Below are 23964 nucleotides of genomic sequence, written 5' to 3'. Positions count from 1 at the left end.
TTCAGATAATCGTCACTGGTGTTGGCCGTGAGCGGGAATCGAACTCGGGTGGTCAAGTTCATAGTGCAGCGCGCCATCTCTCATGCTACCGCTTGCCACAAAGCCAAAGATCCCCCAGTATAGCCTTAACAGACTGTTGGGGCAAGTGCTGTTAGCGAGTAGCACCTATTGAAGGCCGGCACTGCACACGAGGGGGTGGCTGGCCAACACCACTCCCGGCCGCCTTTGTCTCCCGAGTAGCGATGTTTACACACCGCACCAGGTACTCAATTTAGGCCGAGTCTACCCAGGGGAGGGCCACACACACATACACTTGCTCTCACAGGCATCCACAAACCTGGTCAGGGGATGCGCTGTGGGAGTCGTCGTGGTCCACGTGTGGAGGGGACGCCAAGGCGTGGGGGGGGGCCCGGGCGGTTGCGGGGGGCTCGCTGCCAGAGCGCGAGGGCGAGTGAGAGGGGGAGCGCGAGGCGGAGGGAGACGCAGAGCGCTCCGCCGGTCGCTTCACCCCCGCGCGCGTCGCCTCGCCGCTGCCGTCACACAGATGAGCACAGCGTGAGCGCAGCCATCGCCACGGAGACTCGGACACACTCACACGCCCTAACCCGACTCCTAACTACAACACCAACAAAACTACCAACGCACAACGCTGCCCGCCACTCTAACCCCTACCCCCAAACTCTAACACTACCCCGACCGCCAACTCTAATAAAACCCTATAACCCTCTTATGCCTAACTAACCCGACCTCAAATATCCATTTTACTGGTAGGAACGAAGTGGACCAGCCTACAATAGATTATTTCGTCCGTCCGTCCGTGTAGCAACATCGCCCCCTACTGCAAACACTTGGCATGACCCTACAAAAACCTTTCGACTCAGTGACGCTTTCCTGGCTAAACAAGTGTAACATTCCCTTATAATTCCCTCAGATAGCTTTTAATTAAAACATTTAAATTAATGAGGCTTTCCTGGCTAAACACGTGTAACATTCCCTCATAATTCCCTGAGATAGCTTTTAATTAAAACTTTTAAATTAAATAAAAAACTCACAGTGCCCTAAAGCCTACAGCTAGGCCTAAAGCCTAGAACTAGGCCACAAACTCTCCCTTCGTATCGTACCCCCGCGTGTGTGAAAGGAAGTTAATGTTTCACAATGTTACATTCCCTGATGTTTTTAAATAGAAACATTTAAATTTAAAGCTTTTACATTCATTATTAAAACATTTAAATTAAAAATTAACTCACAGCGACCTAAAGCCTACAGCTAGGCCTAAAGCCTAGAACTAGGCCTCAAAGTCTCCCTTCGTATCGTCCGATTCGGTGTAGCAACATCGCCCCCTACTGCAAACACTTGGCAGGACCCTACAAAAACCTTTCGACTCAGTGGCCCTTTCCTGGCTAAACAAGTGTAATAATACATTATGTTTATATTCTTTGGTTATTCGTTCCTACCAGCCCACCCCGCAGGGTCCTGTTCTATTGCACATCCAAGTTGTGCCAGCACCGGGCCAGCACAGGACAGGTGGTTTTCCACTGAAATTTCACCAAGCAGAGCCGGAGCAGAGCCAGAGCAGAGCCGGGCCAACTCAAACACAGCGTCACGGCGTCACAGCGTCACGGCGCCACGGCGTCACCTACACGCGTCCCGACGTCACGCGCCGCGCGTGTCAAGCGAGCGGCACGGCTCGGCTTGTTGCGGTAGGGAAAGCAGCCGGCGCCTGCTGACCCGCTGCGTGCTGGCACGGCACGGACTCGGAACGGCTCGGTCACGCCAGCGGACAAAAAAGAAAGTTCAGGGCACCGCTAGGCGGTGATTTGCCGGCGCGGCGCTCACCGCGTGTCGGGCGGGGCGGGCGCCGGTGCCGCCCGCCGCTCCTCCGCCGGCTTCTCCCCCGCGGCCCCGTCGAAGGGAGGGGCCGCCGGGCGGGCGTCCCAGCGGGCGCGGGTCTTGACGGGGGGGGGCGCGGGCGGGGGGGAGGGGCTCCCCCTGTCGGCGGACCCCCTCTCCGGCCCGGGCGACGGTGACGCCCGGTCCCTGCGTCGCGGGGGCGGGGGGGGGCTCGCGGACGCGGGGCGGCGCGGGAGGGGCCTGGGGGAGGGGGACCTCGCGGGCCCCCCCTTCTTCGCTTGGGGCGGGGGGCTCGGGGGAGGGGAGGGGGACCCCGAGAGAGAGGCCTCGCGCCGCGGGGGAGGGGCCGGGGGGGACGCCCCGCGTCTCGCGGCGGGGGGCGAGGCGGACCCCTGCCGCCGCTTGATGCGCTGGGGGGGCACGGGGGACGGGGAGGGGGAGGCGCGGCGCTTGGCCCTGGGGGGGGGCGGCGGCGAAGGGGAGTGGGAGGGGGCGCGGCGGCGGGGGGGCGGCGGGGGGGACCCGGAGGAGCGGCGCTTGGGCCGAGGGGGAGGCGGGGAGGGGGGCGAGGGGCGGCGGCGCACGGCGGGGGAGCGGTGACGGTGGCCCGGAGATGGGGACCTGCGGAGGTAGAGAGACGCGGTTCAGTACGGGGGAGATGGCCTTGCACAACACACAGCAGCACAGCAGAGACACAAGCACTACACACAACAGCACAGCAGAGACACAAGCACTACACACAGCAGCACAGCAGAGACACAAGCACAACACACAACAGCACAGCAGAGACACAAGCACTACACACAGCAGCACAGCAGAGACACAAGCACAACACACAACAGCACAGCAGAGACACAAGCACTACACACAGCAGCACAGCAGAGACACAAGCACTACACACAACAGCACAGCAGAGACACAAGCACAACACACAGCAGCACAGCAGAGACACAAGCACAACACACAGCAGCACAGCAGAGACACATGCACAACACACAACAGCACAGCAGAGACACAAGCACTACACACAGCAGCACAGCAGAGACACAAGCACTACACACAGCAGCACAGTAGAGACACAAGCACTACACACAACAGCACAGCAGAGACACAAGCACTACACACAACACACAGCAGAGACACAAGCACAACACACAGCAGCACAGCAGAGACACAAGCACTACACACAGCAGCACAGCAGAGACACAAGCACTACACACAACAGCACAGCAGAGACACAAGCACTACACACAACACACAGCAGAGACACAAGCACAACACACAGCAGCACAGCAGAGACACAAGCACAACACACAGCAGCACAGCAGAGACACAAGCACTACACACAGCAGCACACCAGAGACACAAGCACTACACACAACAGCACAGCAGAGACACATGCACAACACACAGCAGCACAGCAGAGACACAAGCACTACACACAACAGCACAGCAGAGACACAAGCACTACACACAGCAGCACAGCAGAGACACATGCACTACACACAGCAGCACAGCAGAGACACAAGCACAACACACAGCAGCACAGCAGAGACACAAGCACTACACACAGCAGCACAGCAGAGACACAAGCACAACACAGAGCAGCACAGCAGAGACACAAGCACTACACACAGCAGCACAGCAGAGACACAAGCACAACACACAGCAGCACAGCAGAGACACAAGCACAACACACAGCAGCACAGCAGAGACACAAGCACTACACACAGCAGCACAGCAGAGACACAAGCACAACACACAGCAGCACAGCAGAGACACAAGCACAACACACAGCAGCACAGCAGAGACACAAGCACTACACACAACAGCACAGCAGAGACACAAGCACAACACACAGCAGCACAGCAGAGACACAAGCACAACACACAGCAGCACAGCAGAGACACAAGCACTACACACAGCAGCACAGCAGAGACACAAGCACTACACACAGCAGCACAGCAGAGACACAAGCACTACACACAGCAGCACAGCAGAGACACAAGCACAACACACAACAGCACAGCAGAGACACAAGCACAACACACAGCAGCACAGCAGAGACACATGCACTACACACAGCAGCACAGCAGAGACACATGCACTACACACAACAGCACAGCAGAGACACAAGCACTACACACAGCAGCACAGCAGAGACACATGCACTACACACAGCAGCACAGCAGAGACACAAGCACTACACACAGCAGCACAGCAGAGACACAAGCACAACACACAGCAGCACAGCAGAGACACATGCACAACACACAGCAGCACAGCAGAGACACATGCACTACACACAGCAGCACAGCAGAGACACATGCACTACACACAACAGCACAGCAGAGACACATGCACTACACACAGCAGCACAGCAGAGACACAAGCACAACACACAACAACACAGCAGAGACACAAGTACAACACACAACAGCACAGCAGAGACACATGCACTACACACAGCAGCACAGCAGAGACACAAGCACAACACACAACAACACAGCAGAGACACAAGTACAACACACAACAACACAGCAGAGACACAAGCACTACACACAACAGCACAGCAGAGACACAAGCACTACACACAGCAGCACAGCAGAGACACAAGCACAACACACAACAGCACAGCAGAGACACATGCACAACACACAACAGCACAGCAGAGACACATGCACTACACACAGCAGCACAGCAGAGACACAAGCACTACACACAGCAGCACAGCAGAGACACAAGCACAACACACAGCAGCACAGCAGAGACACATGCACTACACACAGCAGCACAGCAGAGACACAAGCACTACACACAGCACCACGTGCACTACACACAGCAGCACAGCAGAGACAGCTGTACGACACGGATGAGGGGCACGGGGGGAGCGGTGCGCGACCTGCGGTGGGCGTGCGGCGACGGGCTGCGACGGCGCCGAGGGGAGGGCGAGCGCCTACGACGTCCGGGGGAGCCGCTGCGGCGCCGCCTGAGCGAACAACGGCACGACGTTACACACACACAGATCCCCCGCGTAGCCTCACCAGACTGTTGGGGAAAGTGCCGTTAGCGAGCACCTATTTAGAACGGCAAGGCGCACAAGAGGTTTGGCCAGCACCATTCCCGGCTGCCTTTGTCTCCCAGTGGAGATGTTTACACACGACACTAGCTACTCATTTAGGGCTAAGTTGACCTTAGGGAGCACCCAGGACCTGTCTAGATATCACTGGCCACCGATGTTTGACGTAGCCAGGAATCAAACCCAGGTCGCCGAGTTTGCAGGACGATGTTGCTAACCTCGATACAGACACACTCCTCCATAACCACGCTCACCACGTCACTACCTTGCGAGCAAGTCTTCAAAAACTTTCCGATACCATCGGGAACATTTGAAGCCAAGCAGCAGTGAGCCTGGTTAGCGGATGGGTGGCCACCAGAGCTTGCCTGGGGGTTTTAGGACGTGGGGCTACCAGCTGCGTCGATCACATGGCCGTGCCGAGAGTAACCCCCTCATTAGCACGGACTTTCATCCGGCCTCTGGTTTCCTCCAACTTGACAAAAGACTCATTCACGGATTTGGCCAAACAGCCCGGCGTAACTTGACACTCTTCAAAAAGCCCCCCCGGGACCCGGCGAGGCTTTTAATTGCCATCGGCACTGCATCACACAACGGGGGGAGGGGGGGCTGGGAGGGGACCTCGGCGCCATCTCGTCAGGCTCCCGCCCGTGACCGTGGGCGCTAGGCCGGGCGTAGAGCGTGCCGGTGTGTGCCGGGCGATGTCCCACCTTGGTGGGTGCGGTGGGGGGTGGGCTTCCACCGGTGGCGCCCTGGCAGCGTGAAAACGACACAAACGCACGCGCACCACGGCTTTACCCATCGGCACACGCAGTCCCGAGAGCCAGCGCCGGTCACCACCGCCTGCTACACAGCACTACCACCATCACCTGCTCCACAGCGCTACCTCCACCACCACCATCACCTGCACCACAGCACCACCACCACTACCTGCTCCACAGCGCTACAACCACCTCCACCACCACCACCTGCTCCACAGCGCTACCACCACCACCTGCTCCACAGTGCTACCACCACCATCACTACCTGCTCCACAGCACTACCACCACCACCGCCTGCTACACAGCGCTGTGTGTGTTTGTCTCCGTGTCTGTCTCCTGGCACAAGCGCCATGGTAATATCACCGCCACTTAGTGGCGAATGGCGGCTGTTGTTGTGTCTGTGCCTGTTTGTGTCTCCGTGTCTCGCTGTGTGTAAGGGTGTATGTCTCAGTCCTCTGTGTGTCTGTATATGTGTCCGTGTGGATTACCTCTATGTCTCCGTCTACGTGGATCTCCATGGCTCTGTATATCTACGTGTATGTGTGCACGTGTATATTACTGTGTGTATCTCCGCGTCTGCCAGTATACCCCTCCACGTCTCTATCTCAATGTATCCGTGTGTTCTTCCGCGTCTCTCCGCGTGTGTATCTCCACTCGACCACGGGGAGAAAGACACGCAAACTAAAAATATACAGCAGGCGTCAGGGTCGGGATAGAACCCACGATCTCCTGAATACCAGGAAAAGCAGTTAACATCTCGCCACCGTCGAGGCGGCGGCGAAGATGACGCTACTCTAGACGGCGCGACCCCCACCTGGGCGGCGAGTGGTCCCTGTGCCGCGGGCGACGCGGGGGGGATGGGTGGGGATGCACCACCTCCTTCTCCGCCACCTTCACCACTGCCACCGCCGCCGCCTCCTCCTCCTCCGAGGACGATGACGGAGACGAGTCTGAGAACGACACGGAGCGGCGAGAGCCACGCACGGGCGTCAGGTGTCGGCGCTGGCGAGAGGGGGGCGAGGGAGGGGGGCGAGGGAGGAGGGGGGCGAGGGAGGGGGGCGAGGGAGGGGGGCGAGGGAGGGGGGGCGAGGGAGGGGGGCGAGGGAGGGGGGCGAGGGAAGGGGGCGAGGGAGAGGGGCGAGGGAGGGGGGCGAGGGAGGGGATCGCGAGCAGTGCGAATGTGTGGGCTGTGGCACGGGTTTTTTTTACTAAAAAGACAAAGATCCCCCGTGTAGCCTTAACAGACTGTTGGTGCAAGTGCTGTAAGTGAGCACCGATGAAGGCCGGCACAGCGCACGAGTGGCCAGCACCACTCCAGGCCATCATTGTCTCCCGAATGACGATGTTTACACACCGCACCAGGTACTCACTTTGAGGCTGTACACACACACACACACCCTTACCGGAGCTCGAGTCCTGGTTCTGGCGTCGGTACTGGCGCCGGGTCTGCACCGAGTCCGGGTTCGTCCCCTTCCTCTCCTCGTCTGAAACAAGTAGCAGCACCTCGTCAACAGCTCCTCCTCACCCCCAATCAACCATCCTCGTTAACACGTCCTCGATAAAGAACCCTCGTCAACAAGCTCGGCGTGAGCCGCCGTCAAAAACTCCTTGGCCTCCCCCCTCGCGAGTACCTCCTCACCAGCAGCCCTTGTCAATGCACGTGTACAGCCCGTTCGTCTATCCACTGCGAGATGAGGGCTCCCCCCCCCCCCCCACGCCGTGTCGATTGTGTGGGGGTTTTTTATTTCCGCAAAGTACGTCACCACGTCACCACCGTCACCACCACGTCACCACGTCGCCACGTCACCACCACCACGTCGCCGTCACCACCACCACCACCACGCCGCCACGTCGCCACGTCACCACCAACACCACCACATCGCCACGTCACCACCAACACCACCACCACGTCACCACCACCACGTCGCCACGTCACCACCAATACCACCACGTCACCACGCCGCAACGGCGCCACGTCGCCGAGCAAGGGTTCGGAGGGCATTGCGGCCAAGTCCACTTGCATCGCACCACGCTTGCCGCCTTCACCAACACTCCGACGCCACCTCGTTAGCCAAAGCCTCGTTAAACGCCCCCCCCCCCCCCCCCCCATCGTCTACATCCCCCGCTCGTGCTCACCAGAGTCGGAGGATCCAGCCTTGGGAGACTTGGACAAGGAGCGGCCTCCTCCGTGCCGCTTCACGTCTGCGATGAACGTGAAGAGGAAAGTGCGTCAGATGAAACCATCGCGCGGCAGCGAGCCTCTACCAGCTGTGCGACCAGGACTAATGTGGTGCTCGGTGGGCATGAGAGGGCGTGTGGTAAACTATAAAGCTGTTAAAACAATAAAATGTTATTATTTTACCAGTCAAGGCCCACCGAGCTATTGAGCTCCTTTTCAGAAGTGCCCTGGGAACAAATGATAGCTCAACGAAGTGGCTTATCACGTGGAAATTTACAGCAGCCAAATACTGAAAACACGTGTTTCTAAATGTGGAGGGAAAAACCGGAGGACCCGGAGAAAAGTCCACAAGACCACGGGGAGAACATGCAGACTCAAAATATACAGGCGTCAAGAGTTTGGGATCGAACCCACGACCTCCGAGATACCAGGCGAGGGAGTTAACATCTCACCACTGCGGCGTAGTGGGCGAGTATGAATCTGCATGTGTGTCAGGTGACTGCGATAAGGGTGTGTGTGTGTGTGCACGATAGTGTAGCGGTTAGCGCGCTGCGCTACGAAACCGGCGACCCGAGTTCGATTCCCGCTCACGGCCAACACTCAGTGGCGATTATCTGAACCGGTCCTGGGCCTCCCCTAGGTCGACTCAGCCTCAAATGAGTACCCGGTGCGGTGTGTAAACATCGCCACAGGAGAGACAAAGGCGGTCGGGCGTGGTGCTGGCCACCCACCCCCTCGTGCACCGTTTCGGCCTTCATAGGTGCTCGCTAACAGCACTTGCCCCTACAGTCTGTTAAGGCTATACGGGGATCTTTGTCTTTGTGTGCATGAGTGAGGGCTACCCACCTGGATGAGGAGAGTGGGAGCGGTGAGGGTGGCGCGTCCGGTGAGGTGCCGACCGATGTGAGTGGCGCCGGCGTGGTGAGGAGGCACTGAAGGATCGAGACCGGGATTTATGCCTGCGCCAACAGCAGCCAGTCACCATCATCATTAGAGAACTACCACACACACCACCAACACCCTAGCACACTGGCCATACTGCAACACAACGACACACATCACCCATAGCATACACAATTCTCACACTAACACACACAACACCACCACCCTAGCACACTGCCCATACAACAAAACTACACACATCACCCATAGCATACACACTTCTCACACTACCACACATAGCGCTACCTACCATATACAAAACACACCACACACAACACCATACACCACACACAACACACATACAACATATACCACCATACAAAGACCACCATCCACGTCGGAACATTAGCCACACCTTGCAGACAACCCGTACCGTACACACCACATAACGTTCACCACGCCAAACCTCGCACACAACACCGCACCGTCACACCGTCACACCGCACCGTCACGTCACACCGCGCCGTCACACCGCGCCGTCACACCGCACCGTCACATCGTCACACCGCGCGCGACCCTCACGTGCGCGGCCGGGGGGAGGAGCGCCGTCCGCGGGAGCGTGAGCGCCGGCGCGAGGACGAGGAGTGGTGGTGAGACGGCGACGGGTGGCGGTGGCGCCGGGGGCTGGCTCGGCGCATGCGGTGAGGCGAGCTGCGGCGACGCGTCGGCGACGACCGGCGCCGCGAACGCGACCTGCACGCAGGCAAAGATCCCCCGTGTAGCCTTAACAGACTGTTGGGGCAAGTGTTGTTAGGGAGCACCTGTGAAGGCCGGCACGGCACACGAGGGGGTGGGTGGCCAGCACCACGTCCCGGCCGCCTTTGCCTCACCTGTGCCGATGTTTTACACACCGCACCAGGAACTACCTCGGGAAAGGCAGGGATTGGTTCGGTCGTGAATGGGAATCAAACCCAGGTCACGAAGCACAGTGCGCAAACCACTGCTCCCCATACCACACATACCCCACCCAACCACCCGTATCACCACACCACCCACATATAGCTCGCACACCACCACCAGCACCAATAATACCACACACCACCCATACCTCTACTTAAGTTACATCTAAAGCTCAGTCCGCATTACACATTCAGGCCTTTTGTCAATCCACTGCTGGATGAGGGCCTCGCCACACCTATGCGAGTCTTGGGAAGTTACTTGACCATACTTCACCACGCTGGTCAGTGCGGTCTAACCAAGAGGGAGCACAGGACCGGTTCAGGTCTCACTCGACACAGACTTTAGGCAATGGAACTCGGGTCGCCGGGTCCAGAGCGCAAGTGCGCCCGCCACTATGCCACCGCTCCACCCTAAGTTTCCCATGAAGAGCCGGTTGAACAGCCACTTCTCTATGAGACGGCCTTCATCCAGCAACGGAGCGATCGCGGCCGGCGGCGCGCGGTCTCACCGCGAGCGGTGGTGCGGGCGCCGTCGGGAGTGTGAGCGCGAGCGCGAGCGGCGCCGGTCCTTGCCGCGAGCGGCGCGCGCTTCGCCCTCCGAGTCGGCCGCCTCCACCTCCTGCTGCTTCTTCGCGGGCAGCGACGGGGGCGGCACCGCCGTCATTCCCACCTCCACTCCCCCCGCCAGCGCCGCCGCCTCCAGCCTCATCACCTCGCTGGGTCCACGCACACACGCAGGCCGACAGGGCATCAACAAAAGTTTTGCGAGATCATTACACGACCAAACCCGGAAATCTGTCATGATGCGTAGGGTTGTTAATTGAGCTTTCTCGCGTGATGGATGAACGCAAACACAAGGGAGAACAAAACACACGGATATGCACGGGTTGTGTTCACGCATTTCAACGCACGTCTGGTCCTCGGCAGAGGTTAAACGGCGATGATGACGAAGTCGCGTTGCTAGCCGCACAACGAACGAGGTGACGTCACGGGTGAAGACGTCGTCATGGGGATGCGAGCGAGCGCGTGTGCGGCCACGTGATGTCATCGCCTAGGCCGTCATTAATAGTTATCTTTACGAGAGTTAGCGTATGCCCTCGTGTTCGCCGGACAAATCGACAGAGCGAACTAGCGCATTAACGCTGTGAAACTTGCTTGGAATGCATTAACGATGAAATTGCGAAATATAATTACAGACATACGGGGTAAGCTATACCGCGTGTCGTATCGTGAGAATTCATATCACATCGTACGGTATTGCGAAAGTGAACAAGGCGCCGACGCAATTCGGAACCCCCTGGGGACGAGGCTGGTGCCCACCTGGTGGTGGAGGTGACCTCGGGGACCGGCGACGATGCCGCCAGACCGTGGTGCGCCGCCGACTGATCGGGTAGCGCCGGGGGCGAGTCTCCATGGTGAGTGCCCGCCGGCGGGTGGCTCATCTGCCCCAGCGCGTGCGCCAGCGCCGACAGCTGCGCGAGGTTGGGCACGGCCGACACCGGCGTCGCGGCCGGCGCCGGGGTCGGCTGCGCGGCGGCGGCGGCTGCGTTGGCGGCCTCCAGAAGAGCGGCGTGGGGGTGGTGCGAGGGGGCGTGGGACGGCGCCCGTGACGGGGACGGGGAGGCCGAGGAGGAGGAGCGACGGCGGTCGCGACGGCGTGGGGAGCGAGAGTGGGAGCGGCGCCTGGACAAACGCACGCCAAGGCACGCGGACAAACACGCGTTTTCACGTGCCCCCAATAAGAAAGATCCCACGTGTAGTCGACACAAGTGATGTTAGCGAGTGGCACCTGCGAAGGCAGGCATGGCACGCGAGGGGGTGGGTGGCCAGGACCATCCCTGGCTGCCTTTGTCTCCCCAGTGCTGACGTTTACACACCGCACCAGGAACTCATTGAAGGCCTGGACCAGTTCAGACATTGAGTGGTAACCCAAAGTCTGGTCACCAGGTTCGTAGCGCTACGTATGTACGTTGAATTTCTGCACTAACCAATGTACCACCGCTCCAACGCACACTCACAAAGACGACAATAGCAGCACACATTCGACCACTCGGTGATGGCGACATCACCACAGTGCTCGCGAGGGCCGACCGTTGTCCCGGCCATGCGTTTGCGCGAGAGGCGCCCGTTCACCTTGTGGGGCCGCTCCGACGAGGGGACTTGGAGCGCTCCCGCGCCTTCCTCTCCTCCTCCCTTTTCTCCGCCAGCGCCTCCTCCTTCATCTTCAGAGCTGCCAGCTTCTCCTGTTCCAGCTGAAACCGGCAGCAGCAGGAAAGCGTCACCCCTCGGTAGGCTCTCAAGAGGAGGCGGCCAGGAGAGCTCTGTCTGCTGAGGTTACTATCCCAAAGCTGCATTAACAACAATGAACATCCCAAAGCATCTTCTTGGTTCTTTCGGTAAAGTCACGTAGAAGGGAAATAATACAAAAATAAAACATAATAAAATAATTCTCACGACGTTTCGGCCACAACGCAAGCAACCGTCCTCAGGTGGAGAACAGGTCTGTCGAGAAGACAGAGGATGTTTTATTCTTATTATTTTATTATTTCCATTCTACGTGACTTTACCGAAAGAAGCAAGAAGATCAATCCCTGCAGTCACGAAAGCTTTAAATCGAAATCCCAAAGCATCTCTGGATGAACAGATGATGCCTTTTACAATTCACAAGCAGCACACACGCCTCTAAATCATCCACAGTGCACCCGATCTTGTCAGATCTCGGAAGCCAAGCAGGGCTGGGCCTGCACAGCCCTTGGATGGAAGATGTTCGTGTCTAAGACAGGCGTCATCGGCTGCCACAGGGCCTTGTCAACAGGTGGCAGAATCGCAAAATACATTGTTGTACTGCACTGTTCTCCAACACCTATGCTTCCCCCGCCTTTACCAACCCGCACGGAGCAGTGAAGTACTGTCAAATAACTCCCTCAGTCCACACGGGATGGGGAAGTCCTCATCCAGCAGTGGATTAACAAGAGGGCTACACACGAGCAATGTGTTATGTGACGCTGCGAATGAAGCCAAGCATGCTTGGGAAGAACACTCGTGGCTTGAGGTATGGATGTATGTATGTACATCATGTTCCCATCACTAACGAAACATTACTACTAATTACTAGCCATTTCTCATCACCACGAACCACTGAGCACTGCAAATAATCACGAATCACCAACCACAGCCCATATATAAACATACTCCTGCGGAGGGAGCTGGTAGGAACGTTGGGTTGCTCGGTCAATGGCCTGCAGGGTCAACGGCGGCGTGGTGTATTCCGCAAATATGCCCGACTGTGAGGGCGGGCACAAGCCGGCGTGAGTAGGTTAAACGTTGAGTTTTATAAGGGCACCACGGGGTGACCAGCCCCTCCCCACCCAGCCCCTCCCCACCCAGCCCCACCCCTCCCTCCCCACCCAGCCGCTCCCTGCACGATGGACGGACACAATAATCCCCTGTGGGCTGGTGGAACCAGTGGGTTCCTACCAGTAACATTTAAGTATACTTTGACCTTCTTTCGCACCGTACGTAGCCAACCGTGCTCATTGGAGGTGTGGGGGTACGACGGCCAGTGGCAAGGACTAACTCCTGAGCGGCAGCCCAATGATGGGACACGTCCGAGAGAGGACGCCCAACACAGGAGACGGAGCGGTAAAAACCGGCTCGTGCGCCGGCGCCGGACGGAAAGTCGCGTCGCGTGACGGCGAGACGCGGCGGGCAGCCTGCGGAGGCCGTTCACCGGGCGGCGAATTGATGGTGGCCGTTGACGAGGGGCGAGCGAGCGTGACGAACCTGTCTCTGCTTGATCTCCTCTTTCTTCTGTTCGAGGAAGATGGAGGGGATACCGGCGATGTTCTCCTGCGCGCTCAGCAGCAGCGGCCACAGCTCGCCCACGAAGAGCCGCGCGTTCTTGCCGTTGAGAAACCCCGTGAGGTTGATCTGCATCAGGCGCCCGTCGGGGTTCTGAGGGCAACAAGGGGCACAATGGCGCCACACCGCGCCGATCTCAGCGCCCGAGCGCCAATCGGCAGTCCGATGCACGTCACTCGTCAAACTGACACATGCAGGGTCCAGAGCCCCCCCCCTCCCCCCCCCCCAACAATCTCTCGCCCACAAGTCCCATCAAGACACCCCCCCCCCCCATCCACTCCTCTGTCAGTGACGCAAACTTCTTAAAGTGTAAAGTCGCCCAACAGGCCTCGAAAAAGTCACTAGACTGTCATTCTCAAGTAGTCAGACACGGCGTTAGACAACTGCAGTGATTCGTAATAAATTTTTTGGGGTCAGGCCATGTAATGATCTGGCTAAATTTTTGTCGCAAGACCCACCCCCCTCACCACCCCACATCGCCAATAAAATTACATTTTCAAGCGTTTAACGTAAACACCTCCGTGTTAAATTTACGAGGCACTCAACAGAGTTGCACCCACCTCGTTGCCGTCGGGTACGCGGCTCTAAATGCTTTGAGCGCACGCACAGAGCTTTTTCCAAAATCCACTGTTGTACTCCACTTCTATGCTCCAGCACTTACACACCCCGCGTTGCCGAGCAAGAACGGCCACGGCCCATTGGACTCCACACGCCCCCCGACGGCCGCAAGAGGCAACTTAAAGGGCCACAAAAAGATTCCGAATCTGGAGTTAATTTGCCTGGCTACATCGCTGTTTTCCAAGGGCGACTTGGCTACCAGAATTAAAGGGCAAGGCGGAAAACAGAAATAAGTGAAGCCTCAGATTTTCTCGGCAAGGTGTCGCCAACTAATAAGGGTACAGCGTGGTGTCCTGCTAACAAGGGCTCAGGAGAACCAGGTGAACCGATAAAGGATTGACGATCCTTAACGCACACTCCTCGGAACCCCTACTAAACCCCGCACGACGACCATGCCCTCGTCCTACGAAGTCACTAAATGTAATTGCTTTTAGGGGAAACGCAGAAAGTCGCTAAATCTAGCGACACACCCCCGGGCGAGTCGGCAATGCCGCGGTCCGCGTGGCGAGACCCACGGCCGAGTGTGCGCGTCGTCACAGCCTGCCCTCCTCGTCGGGCTCCCCGTAAAACAATGGCTACCAAAGCGGAGCGTCGCATACGAGCCCACTCGTCAGCAGGGCCAGCATAGGGCGAAGACATCCAAAGCAGCGCCGTGCGAGGTGGAGGCATTGGGGATCAGTGGCGCTTGCCGCAGAAGAACAAAATCACTTGGGCTCGCTTACGCGGAAAAATATTACGCAGAGTAATGAACCAGTATGTATTCATTTAAATACGAATAATGCTCTACAAGGGCACTCAATGCGTGTTTACGCGGTGCTGCGTATGCTAATCGTGTGCGATTGCATGAACATCACTCCGCACCTATTAGATTAACAGGGCACCGTCGTGATGACGGGAGTGCTCTTGCCAATAAAAGTCTGACGCACAAATGTTCATTTAAGTTCACTTAAACAAACGCTGCCGATTAACGCAAGTGTGGAAGAGCAATAGGCCGACAGACTAAGACACTTTGTTTCCTTTATGTTAAGTGATTAAGGTGAAAAAAGCCGATTCATCTATTTATAACGGTCCACTGCACACTACGAAACTTACACAATAATACCACAGGGAGAGATGTTCTAGTGCTGACCCTGCTCACAACTGGGCACACAACTTTAACTCACAACACAGAGAGCGGTCGAGCTATCTCTGACAGCGGTTCACCGGTGCTGGCGAGACGAGTATCGGCAGTGGTGGTGGTGGTAGTAGTCGTGATATCGTGGTGGTGCGGTGGCAGTGAGGATGCACCGGAAGTACTAAGACATCGGAGGAAGGAAGGAGAGTGCATGCGAGAGTGGCGTCTTCAGACGTGGCGCTCGCCGGCGGGGCGGGCAGGCTGCAGGGCCGGGACGTGCCCCCAGGGCCGACAGACATGCGTCTCTCTCACCGGGCCCTCCCCCGCTAGCGCAAGCCATTACCAACCATGTACCACACATCTGAATCGCAACACACGAACAAGCAACCATGAGATGGGCCCCGCGACACACAACGCCCCTAAGCTAGGGTTTGAGGCAATGCTGCCACGACTGGGATTGTCCTACGGGTTAGACTCGCCATCGCAACGCAATTGGTCATGGTCAAACACCGCAATGCAGGAGCCCGCCTGAAAAAGTTCGGCTTTCCTGGATAATATTTTGCTGGTTAGCAAAAATATTATTCTAGCAGAATTATCGCCGCTCATTTTACATGACATAACAAAAGCACGGTAAAAATAGAGTTGGGAATAAATGGCCGTTAACCCATTTAATCGGTGCTTCACAAAATGACTGACATACTTTCAGCAGTCCGTTTAATTATTTAACGGTTAATTACATACGCGGCACAATTATCGCAGTCACGGCAGGCGGGCAGTGAACAAATTGCATCTGAAGAACGCGCGTATCATTTGCGGGTGCTGGAAAAGCACAAACACGATACGCCGCGATACAACTGTGGCCTGCAAGTAGCAGGTTACGGGAAACAGATATTGCGATAATTGTTGTATCGCGGACATTTATTTATCCAGTGTCCCATCCGTAAAGGTTGAGTATCGAAAAATGGGATCGTTAATCACTACTGCCGTGAGATTTCACTCGTAGCACCAGCAGCAGCGGCGCCACCGCGATTACCTCAGTTCGGAGAGAGAAGTGACTAAATCTGAGCGTGGAACACCACCACTGCAACTTTTTTTTCTTGAAAAATCAACGTCAACATTGTAACGTTTAACACGTAGGCTTTCGCGACCAATGTTATTCATAATCAACGTTTTTGGGTTTAGATCGCGTTATTTATAAATGTGTCAGGTGGTGGAGGGTTACGACACATTTATAAATAACGCGATCTAAACCCAAAAACGTTGATTATGAATAACATTGTAACGTTTAACCACACACACGCGCGCGCGCGCACACACACACACTGGCCACGAGCGATAGTAAATTTAAAATAGATGCGGTTAATTATGCTCCGAATATAATTAGTACATTGTTTAAATTAACATGTGAGTTTTTGCCGCCGTTCGTAATCCCGAGTGCGGTTTTCCGGGTCGGGCTGCGTGTTTGAGCGTTCTTTCTCTCAACCTTTAACGCCACACACTGCTTGCTTACTTACTTAGGGCGTGCACAAAAGTTGACTTCAACGAAAAAAAGAGACCCGGGAAACCACACTTGGGATTTGAAATCACCATTTAAATTAAGTTTTAAAAACAAATATGCCATTCATAGTTAATCGAGTATAAAATGTACTTCTGCCGATCGGCAGCTACAAAACACATTGGATAACAGTTTAAGGCATTACAATTATTACTTTGTGCAATTAACCTGCTTGTCAGACTCACCTCCGCTTAACACAGCACTGGAGAATAGGAGTCATGATGTGTGAGCTAACAACTTGAGATGAAATAACTCCAAATTGGGTGTCAGGCCTTTTAAATCATAAATCACATCATTAGACACCATCAACACAGAGTGTGGACAGTCAACAACAGTCATTGTGCATTTGCTTACAACAACAACATTTCAAGGTTCATACACCCCCCCGCCCTTCATCAACAGGCGCCCAGCAACAACAACAACAACGACGACGAGAGAGAGGCAAGGCCTCGTCGCTAGCGCGTCGTTACGTGAAGCTGCGTGCGCCATGAGCAGCGACTGCTGCCTCTGCTGGATTCTCTCCCGCGCCGGAGCTGCTGCGATACGAATCGTCGCCGTACCGCACACCTACAACCCATCTAGTGGAATCGGACTTGGCATCTGCATCGTGTTGTTTTTGTGCTTTGCTGTAGTTCCTACCCAAAATATTTATTATTCGACTGCGGTTCACCGAGCAGAAGGCTGCTCCGCGTATCCTAGTCACTGTATATAGTTACATTCTGTAAATGCTGATATTTGGCAGTTACACAAGAAAACATTATGATGACGTCATATATAACCCTTCTGCTGCCAATTACTCTGGAACACATTTTGCAAAGCACTTATTTATTTAGAACATTAAATATTGTGTTGGTTATTTCAGACATAGCTCAGAAGGTGCCGCTCATAGCAGAGGTTCGTGGTTCAAATCCCACGGGCCACCCTGGTTATTACTGTGGTGCGCATTAACTGGAAAATATCACGCGTCGTCTGCCTCTCTGCGGACGTGAGAAGATCCCGCAACGTCATTCAAATTGACTAGGCCACTCCGCGCCAGCATCTTGGTTCCAATTTGCCAAATTCCATAACACCTAGCGACATCACCCGTGTGATGAGTCTTCCTTCCTTCCTTCGTAAAAGCCTCGTGCTATCAGAAAGACGCGGATACCAAAATGGACTAAACTATTCTTCTAATTCATACATAAATGTTTTTATTTTATTATGTTTTATTTTTATTATTTTATTATTTCCATTCTCCGTGACTTTACCGAAAGAACCAAGAAGATGAATCCCTGCAGTCACGAAAGCTTTAAATCGAAAAATAAATGTTTTTGTTAAGAAACTAAATCTATTTTTTACACTAATCGCAACACGATATATTGCGAAGGGGGTGATGCGATTATCGTGAGTCCCTCTGTATCGTACTACGGCCATATCGCAGCAACCCTACCACGTGGAGAGAGTGCAGCAAAAGGCCTCTGCTGCAATCGCTACAGCGCACTGTGCACAGCAGCAAAGAGCCATCACGGACGGGCGGATAAACGGAGCCAAGCTCAAGGCTTTGGTTACATGTAAAAGGGTTGCGGACGCTAGCAATTAGGCGTGTAATGACACTCAAGATCCCTCGATTTGAATCGATTCTCACGGTTCATGTTATGTGCGTCCAATTGACGACAGGTTGTTCACAGTTCATGCACGAGAGTGTTACGATTTACAATGTAACATTTAGGCTGACGGTCTCAACAAAAGTGAACATAATAAGCGACGAGTTATACAGTTTGTCCTCGAAATGATGCGCGCACGTGGATATACCGCGTGTAACAGGTCGTTTTGGAGGGAACCGCTAAAATTTGAAATAAAAAATATAAATCAAAGCACTGCTGACGCTCGACACTGGAACGCAACGGCAAATTGTCGTGAGCTGCGTCTCCATGCTGCTCTTACGCGTCACGCTTACACGCAGCCCCGCCAGTCATCACTGGATTCTGTGCGCTCAGGTATTGGCTTGTGATTTTTGGTGGTTTCAGCGGAGGTTTTATTTCCCCTTTATAATGATTTTCATGTAATTTGTTATTGAATACAAAGAACAATATAACGAGACCAATAATGCCAAATGCAATTGATGGGGTTTGGTTCCAAAAACGGATGTATACCGGGGTACACCCCACCCCTATCAGGCATCCCGCTCTTTCGAGGACACACTGTTGTTCAAGGTGTAAAAACAAAGCAATGAGACAGAGCACAAATTCAATCAAATCGTGACCGCAAATTGGGATAACTGATCGAATCGTCGAGCTGATGAATCGTCACATGCCAACTGGGATCGCCGTGACGTCACAGCCGAGCGCTGTGGCTCTCCGGTCCGTGATGACGGATCGCTGGTGCTGGGCGCAGGTGTCACAAGTGCGTGTCTCACCTTCTCCTCCAGCTGATTGAAGACGAACTCAATTACGACGTCGTCCTCAAAGCCGAGCATCTGTGTGATCTTCTGCGTGATCCACGGCTTGATGGTCTCCAGGTTCACCTTGGTCATGTCAACCTGGAGACAGCGGGAAACACCAGTCAACACGAGCCGCACACCCTGCTGAGTTCGTCCAAACCGAGGCTCTGCCCGTCAGAAGCGTCGCAACAGTCGTGTTCGCTGCCATCATTATCATAAACACCGTGGAGCGGAAGATCTAGCAAGCACAGGTTCGTCCGTGTCTCACCCACACGCTTATTGTCAACAACCATGATCAATCCACTGCTGGACGAAGGCCTCCCTAAGATGTCATCATCCCTCCGTCAACACGATGCGATAGTCCACCCGACTCCTGCACATGATCTCATTAGTGGCCATATTTTAATAACTATCATAGATGCAGCGATTCCACTGTCGTGATTCACTGCCGATGTTTAAGAATGGAGTGTTATTTTTGTTTTACATTGCGATGGATGGGAGAGCAATCGGCGGCTACAGGGGTGACATGAACCCATGAGGTAACAAAAAGGAATGAAAACTCCTCGATTCGAAAGCACGGAACTTGAGTCAGACGTCACGAGGGTTAGAAATCCGCAGCAATTGACGAAACGATGCATCATTCCACCACTATCGTCACTTAATCCAGGCATGCATTCCACCAATGCTATCAAAGTCTATTTTTTTCCTTTAAGACTCAATTTACAGTTGACATGCACTCGTACGCAACACGATATAGTCTAGCATTGGTGTATGGTTCAATAAACTTCCAATTATCTGGGGTAACAGAGGAAGGGGTGGCCCAGGTAAAGAAAACACTTAGACAATACAGTACAATGTCACTTAGGTATGAAATGTATTAATCGTTTAGCGATGTGAAACAGGAGTGAATCCAGGACTAATTTTCTGTTTTCATTGCTTATCCGGTTTACTTACCAACGCATGGGCAGTCACGTGAGCTCCGAGTCGATGACATTTGACGAGTGAGGAGTAGCTAATGATTAAACCAGCGTGCAAGTAAAACATACTTAAGAAATAAATTTCACCATGCACGGTTAATCTACAAACTGGGTAAATCCGCAGTTTGCAATGCCCAAGGGCAGCAATAATAATAATCGGCAAACTTCAACACTTTCTGTAAACAATGAGAAACACATTTCTTTGAACTGTAATATCATTCCCATACCTGTCAACCCATACGATTTACCCCGAGAAATAGAGTTTTCAGGTCCACACGGCAGACAGCCGTTTGAATATGGGGAAAAAAGGCCATGGTTTTTGTACGTTTGCGTTTCTCCCTTGTGATGGGATTTCGATGGATGAACGTCGAGATGGAAAGGAAACGGGGTGAACAATAAGGTCTGAATTATCTGTAATAAGGTAGGCACTGTGATAAGGGGTTGACAGAAATGCATTCCTCGTGTTTGTTTCCAGTCGTTGCACACTCTCATGTCTGCAGTACTACTCATTTACATAAACGTGTTCGGTTTGGCAGCCACCATTCCCTTCCAAACCACAGTGGAGCTACCATGGTTGCAGTCAAACAAATCCGAGAAAACCGAATGCCCATAGACTATAATGCGTGTACGGTACAGGCCATGGACGATCGCATTTTCCACATCGCAATTCGTTTTTAGTGTGCCTGCAGCGTGCTGCGAATGAGTGTGGTGTAGTGTACGCCATGGGACCTCCCTTGCCAGTATAAACATATAAGAATAGATTTTACCCTTTCTGGCAATAAAACAGGTGTTAAGATTTTGATTTATAGCTTTCGTGACTGCAGGGATTCATATTCTTGGTTCTTTCGGTAAAGTCACGTAGAAGGGAAATAATAAAATAATAAAACAATAAAAAATTCTCACGTTTCGACTGCAACACAAGCAATCACATTTTCCAATGTTCTTGCTGTGGATATCACACCTGATGATGATTGCTTGTGTTGCAGTCGAAACGTCGTGAGAATTTTTTATAGTTTTATATTTTTATTATTTTATTATTTCCCTTCTACGTGACTTTACCGAAAGAACCAAGAATATAGGTGTTAAGATGTTAAACCACCAAACAGAAACCTTTCGCAAGGAATCATGTCTGGATTAGCCACATATACTTGTGTCGAACATGCAAACAAAAACACATGCTCTGATAGTATATGCATCGTCTTCGAGTCCGTGGTGTGTTGGATCATTCATCACCTTTTTCTCCAGTCCTTCGGCAAATTTCATTTGCTTCATGAGCTTCTTCTGCTTGTTGCAGAAGCGATTGTCCTGGTCGGCACTCGTTCCCTGTGGAACAGTGCAGCGATGAGGACGAGAGAGCGAGACCACCACACTCACCATCACTATTGGACACGGGCGTGTTCACCGTGCACGAAAAGTAAAGTCCACACAGGATCAACGTTACAGTAGTATTACGTTTGTTTATCCAAGGAAGTATCACAGAACATGAAGACTAATTGTCAGGAGTCCTGATAATATTTTGCAGTCGGCGGCGATAATTCCGACTCCGAATCTTTATTTCTATGAGACATGAAGCTCTTCTTCAAAGACATTTTCCCACTTAATTAATTTTAATACATTTATAATGAAGTCAATGGGGCGTTCAAACATTAACACCAACATTAGTCAGCATAAAAACAAACGTATATCACTAAATATCTAATAACATAAACGAGAAAGGCGAGACAAGCGAGGCACAATGTTGGAAGCACAGATGTATGATGAACTTCATTCGCACCGTACGTAGCCAAGTGCTAATCGATGGTGCGGGGGAGAACAAAAGGACAACATACAAAAGACAGACGCGGAGATAAGAGACATAGGACAGAGTCGTCGGACAGAAAACCAGCACAGAAGAGACAGCGGCATTAGACAAACACAACACGAGTCGGACACGGGGCGTAATGAGACACGGACGAGCCAGGCAGGGGGGACAGAGCGATGGGACACAGACAGGAGAAAGACGCAGAGAGGACTCGGACACACGCCAGAGACCGGCACACACACACACACAGACTGAACGAAGCGCACAGCAGCCAGAGACGCAATGTCGACGAACACGACACGGAGGCGACACGGGAGCCGATGGCCACATGAGGGGTTTGCGTTTATTTTGTTTACCCAGCAATCTACTCACGGGGGCCCTAGTTTATAACACGTCTCCATTTGCCGCAAGAGCGGCCCTCATTTGCACGAGAGGAGTCCCACACGCAGCGAAGACGCAGCCAGACATCGTGGTGGTGGTAGTGAGGGGTGAGGGGTGCCTCGGCGTGACGACCACACCAAGCTCTAGACGTGAAGCTTTCGTGACTGCAAGGAATCATATTCTTAGGTGTTTTCGGTAAAGTCACGTAGGTAAAACATCAAAATTAAAATTTATTTTATTATTTTTTATTAATTTTGATGTTTTACCTACGTGACTTTACCGAAAACACCTAAGAATATGACCACACCAAGGCCGAGGCCTTGAAAGCCTCCTGCAACGGGCCTCACTCAACGGCCTCGCGCGTCGACCAATCGCGTGCGCGCACTCGCACCACGTGACGCGCGCTCCACCAATGGGGAGGGGGCGCGCGGGTCGCCGCCGCCGCCGAAGCTCCGCGAACGACACGCGCTCCGCCATCTTTTGCCCGCCGAGTGGCGAATCGACGGCTGCCGCTGCCTCCGCGCGCGAACGCCGCGCGGCGAGCAGCAGGGAGGAGGAGGAGAGGGTAACGAGGGGAGGAGAGAATCGAGAGCGGCGGCGGCGGCCGTGGCCGTGTCGGCTACGGCGCCGTCTCACCCTGAAGAAGCCCGCGTCCATCTTGGCTGCTTCTGCTGCGCCTCGCCACAGTGAACACGTGACCTGCGCGCGCGCGCGCGTGACGTCACGAGGGAATAATAACGTCACGAGGGAATAATTACGTCACGAGGCAACAATTACGTCACGAGCTAATGGCGTCATCAACTAATTCCCGGTGTTGGGCAGGATGACGTCATCATGGGTCTCTTTGGGCAGGATGACGTCATCATGGGTCTCTCTGCCCCCACCGCTTTCACGCGGTATAATGACGTAATGAGGCAGTGAAGTTATAAACTAAAATGACGATTTGACTTGAAGCTTTCGTGGCTGCAGGAATTTATATTCTTTGGGTCTTTCGGTAAAGTCACGTAGATAGGTTCAAAGAAAATAACTGAAATAAAAATGTACCCTTGGGCTACACCCATTTTCAACCTTTAAAACAGTCTGTCTCAGCAGTTGCCCGCACTCTTTTTTATTATTACACGCTTTTTATTTAACGCACTCTCTCTCTCTACTCATAGGTTTTTTCGGTAAAGTCACGTAGGTAAAAAATAATAAAATAATAATAAATGAAAATAATGTATTTGAGTTATTTTCATGTATTATTATTTTATTATAAGAAATGAAAATAATTTAATTGAGTTATTTTCATTTATTATTTTACTAGATTATTTTTTTCCTACGTGATTTTACCGAAAAAACCAAAGAGTATGAATCCTTGCAGTCACGAAAGCTTCAAATCTAGAATTAACTCACTCTGTCTGTTGTCGTTGTTGTATCCTCAAATCTTGTAACTCAATTTTAACCCACTTCCCAATGTGGTATCGACTGCAAACTTGGTATACTTATGCCATACTGATGACAACACTATATTCTATCGTTAAATATATATAT

General features: G+C 53.4%; 1 protein-coding gene across 4 annotated transcripts in view; it reads right to left on the bottom strand.

Annotated features, from left to right (window-relative positions):
- Positions 1 to 23133, bottom strand: part of LOC133351363 (serine/arginine repetitive matrix protein 1-like) — a 28219-nt gene extending 5086 nt beyond the window's left edge. The window contains exons 1-16 of one of the 4 annotated variants that reach the window (XM_061566508.1): positions 23071 to 23133; positions 21486 to 21575; positions 19252 to 19374; positions 13492 to 13662; positions 11842 to 11960; positions 11029 to 11391; positions 10218 to 10424; positions 9332 to 9502; positions 8714 to 8826; positions 7825 to 7890; positions 7092 to 7172; positions 6503 to 6638; positions 5638 to 5679; positions 4754 to 4840; positions 1837 to 2472; positions 338 to 530 (exon numbers count right to left, since the gene is read on the bottom strand). In XM_061566508.1, coding sequence (XP_061422492.1) covers positions 338 to 530; positions 1837 to 2472; positions 4754 to 4840; positions 5638 to 5679; positions 6503 to 6638; positions 7092 to 7172; positions 7825 to 7890; positions 8714 to 8826; positions 9332 to 9502; positions 10218 to 10424; positions 11029 to 11391; positions 11842 to 11960; positions 13492 to 13662; positions 19252 to 19374; positions 21486 to 21575; positions 23071 to 23091 — 2619 coding nt within the window. In that variant the 5' untranslated portion in view covers positions 23092 to 23133. Of the gene's footprint in view, positions 1 to 337; positions 531 to 1836; positions 2473 to 4753; positions 4841 to 5637; positions 5680 to 6502; positions 6639 to 7091; positions 7173 to 7824; positions 7891 to 8713; positions 8827 to 9331; positions 9503 to 10217; positions 10425 to 11028; positions 11392 to 11841; positions 11961 to 13491; positions 13663 to 17041; positions 17129 to 19251; positions 19375 to 21485; positions 21576 to 23070 lie in introns of those variants that run through there. The other 3 variants (XM_061566515.1, XM_061566523.1, XM_061566532.1) reach the window with 3 other exon arrangements.
- Positions 23134 to 23964: the final 831 nt, after the last annotated feature.

The sequence above is a fragment of the Lethenteron reissneri genome, chromosome 5, assembly GCF_015708825.2.
Source record: "Lethenteron reissneri isolate LAM-NWPU_2019-01 chromosome 5, ASM1570882v1, whole genome shotgun sequence".
In the NCBI taxonomy this organism is placed as follows: Eukaryota; Metazoa; Chordata; class Hyperoartia; order Petromyzontiformes; family Petromyzontidae; genus Lethenteron; species Lethenteron reissneri.
This window is presented reverse-complemented; position numbering and strand designations above follow the sequence as displayed.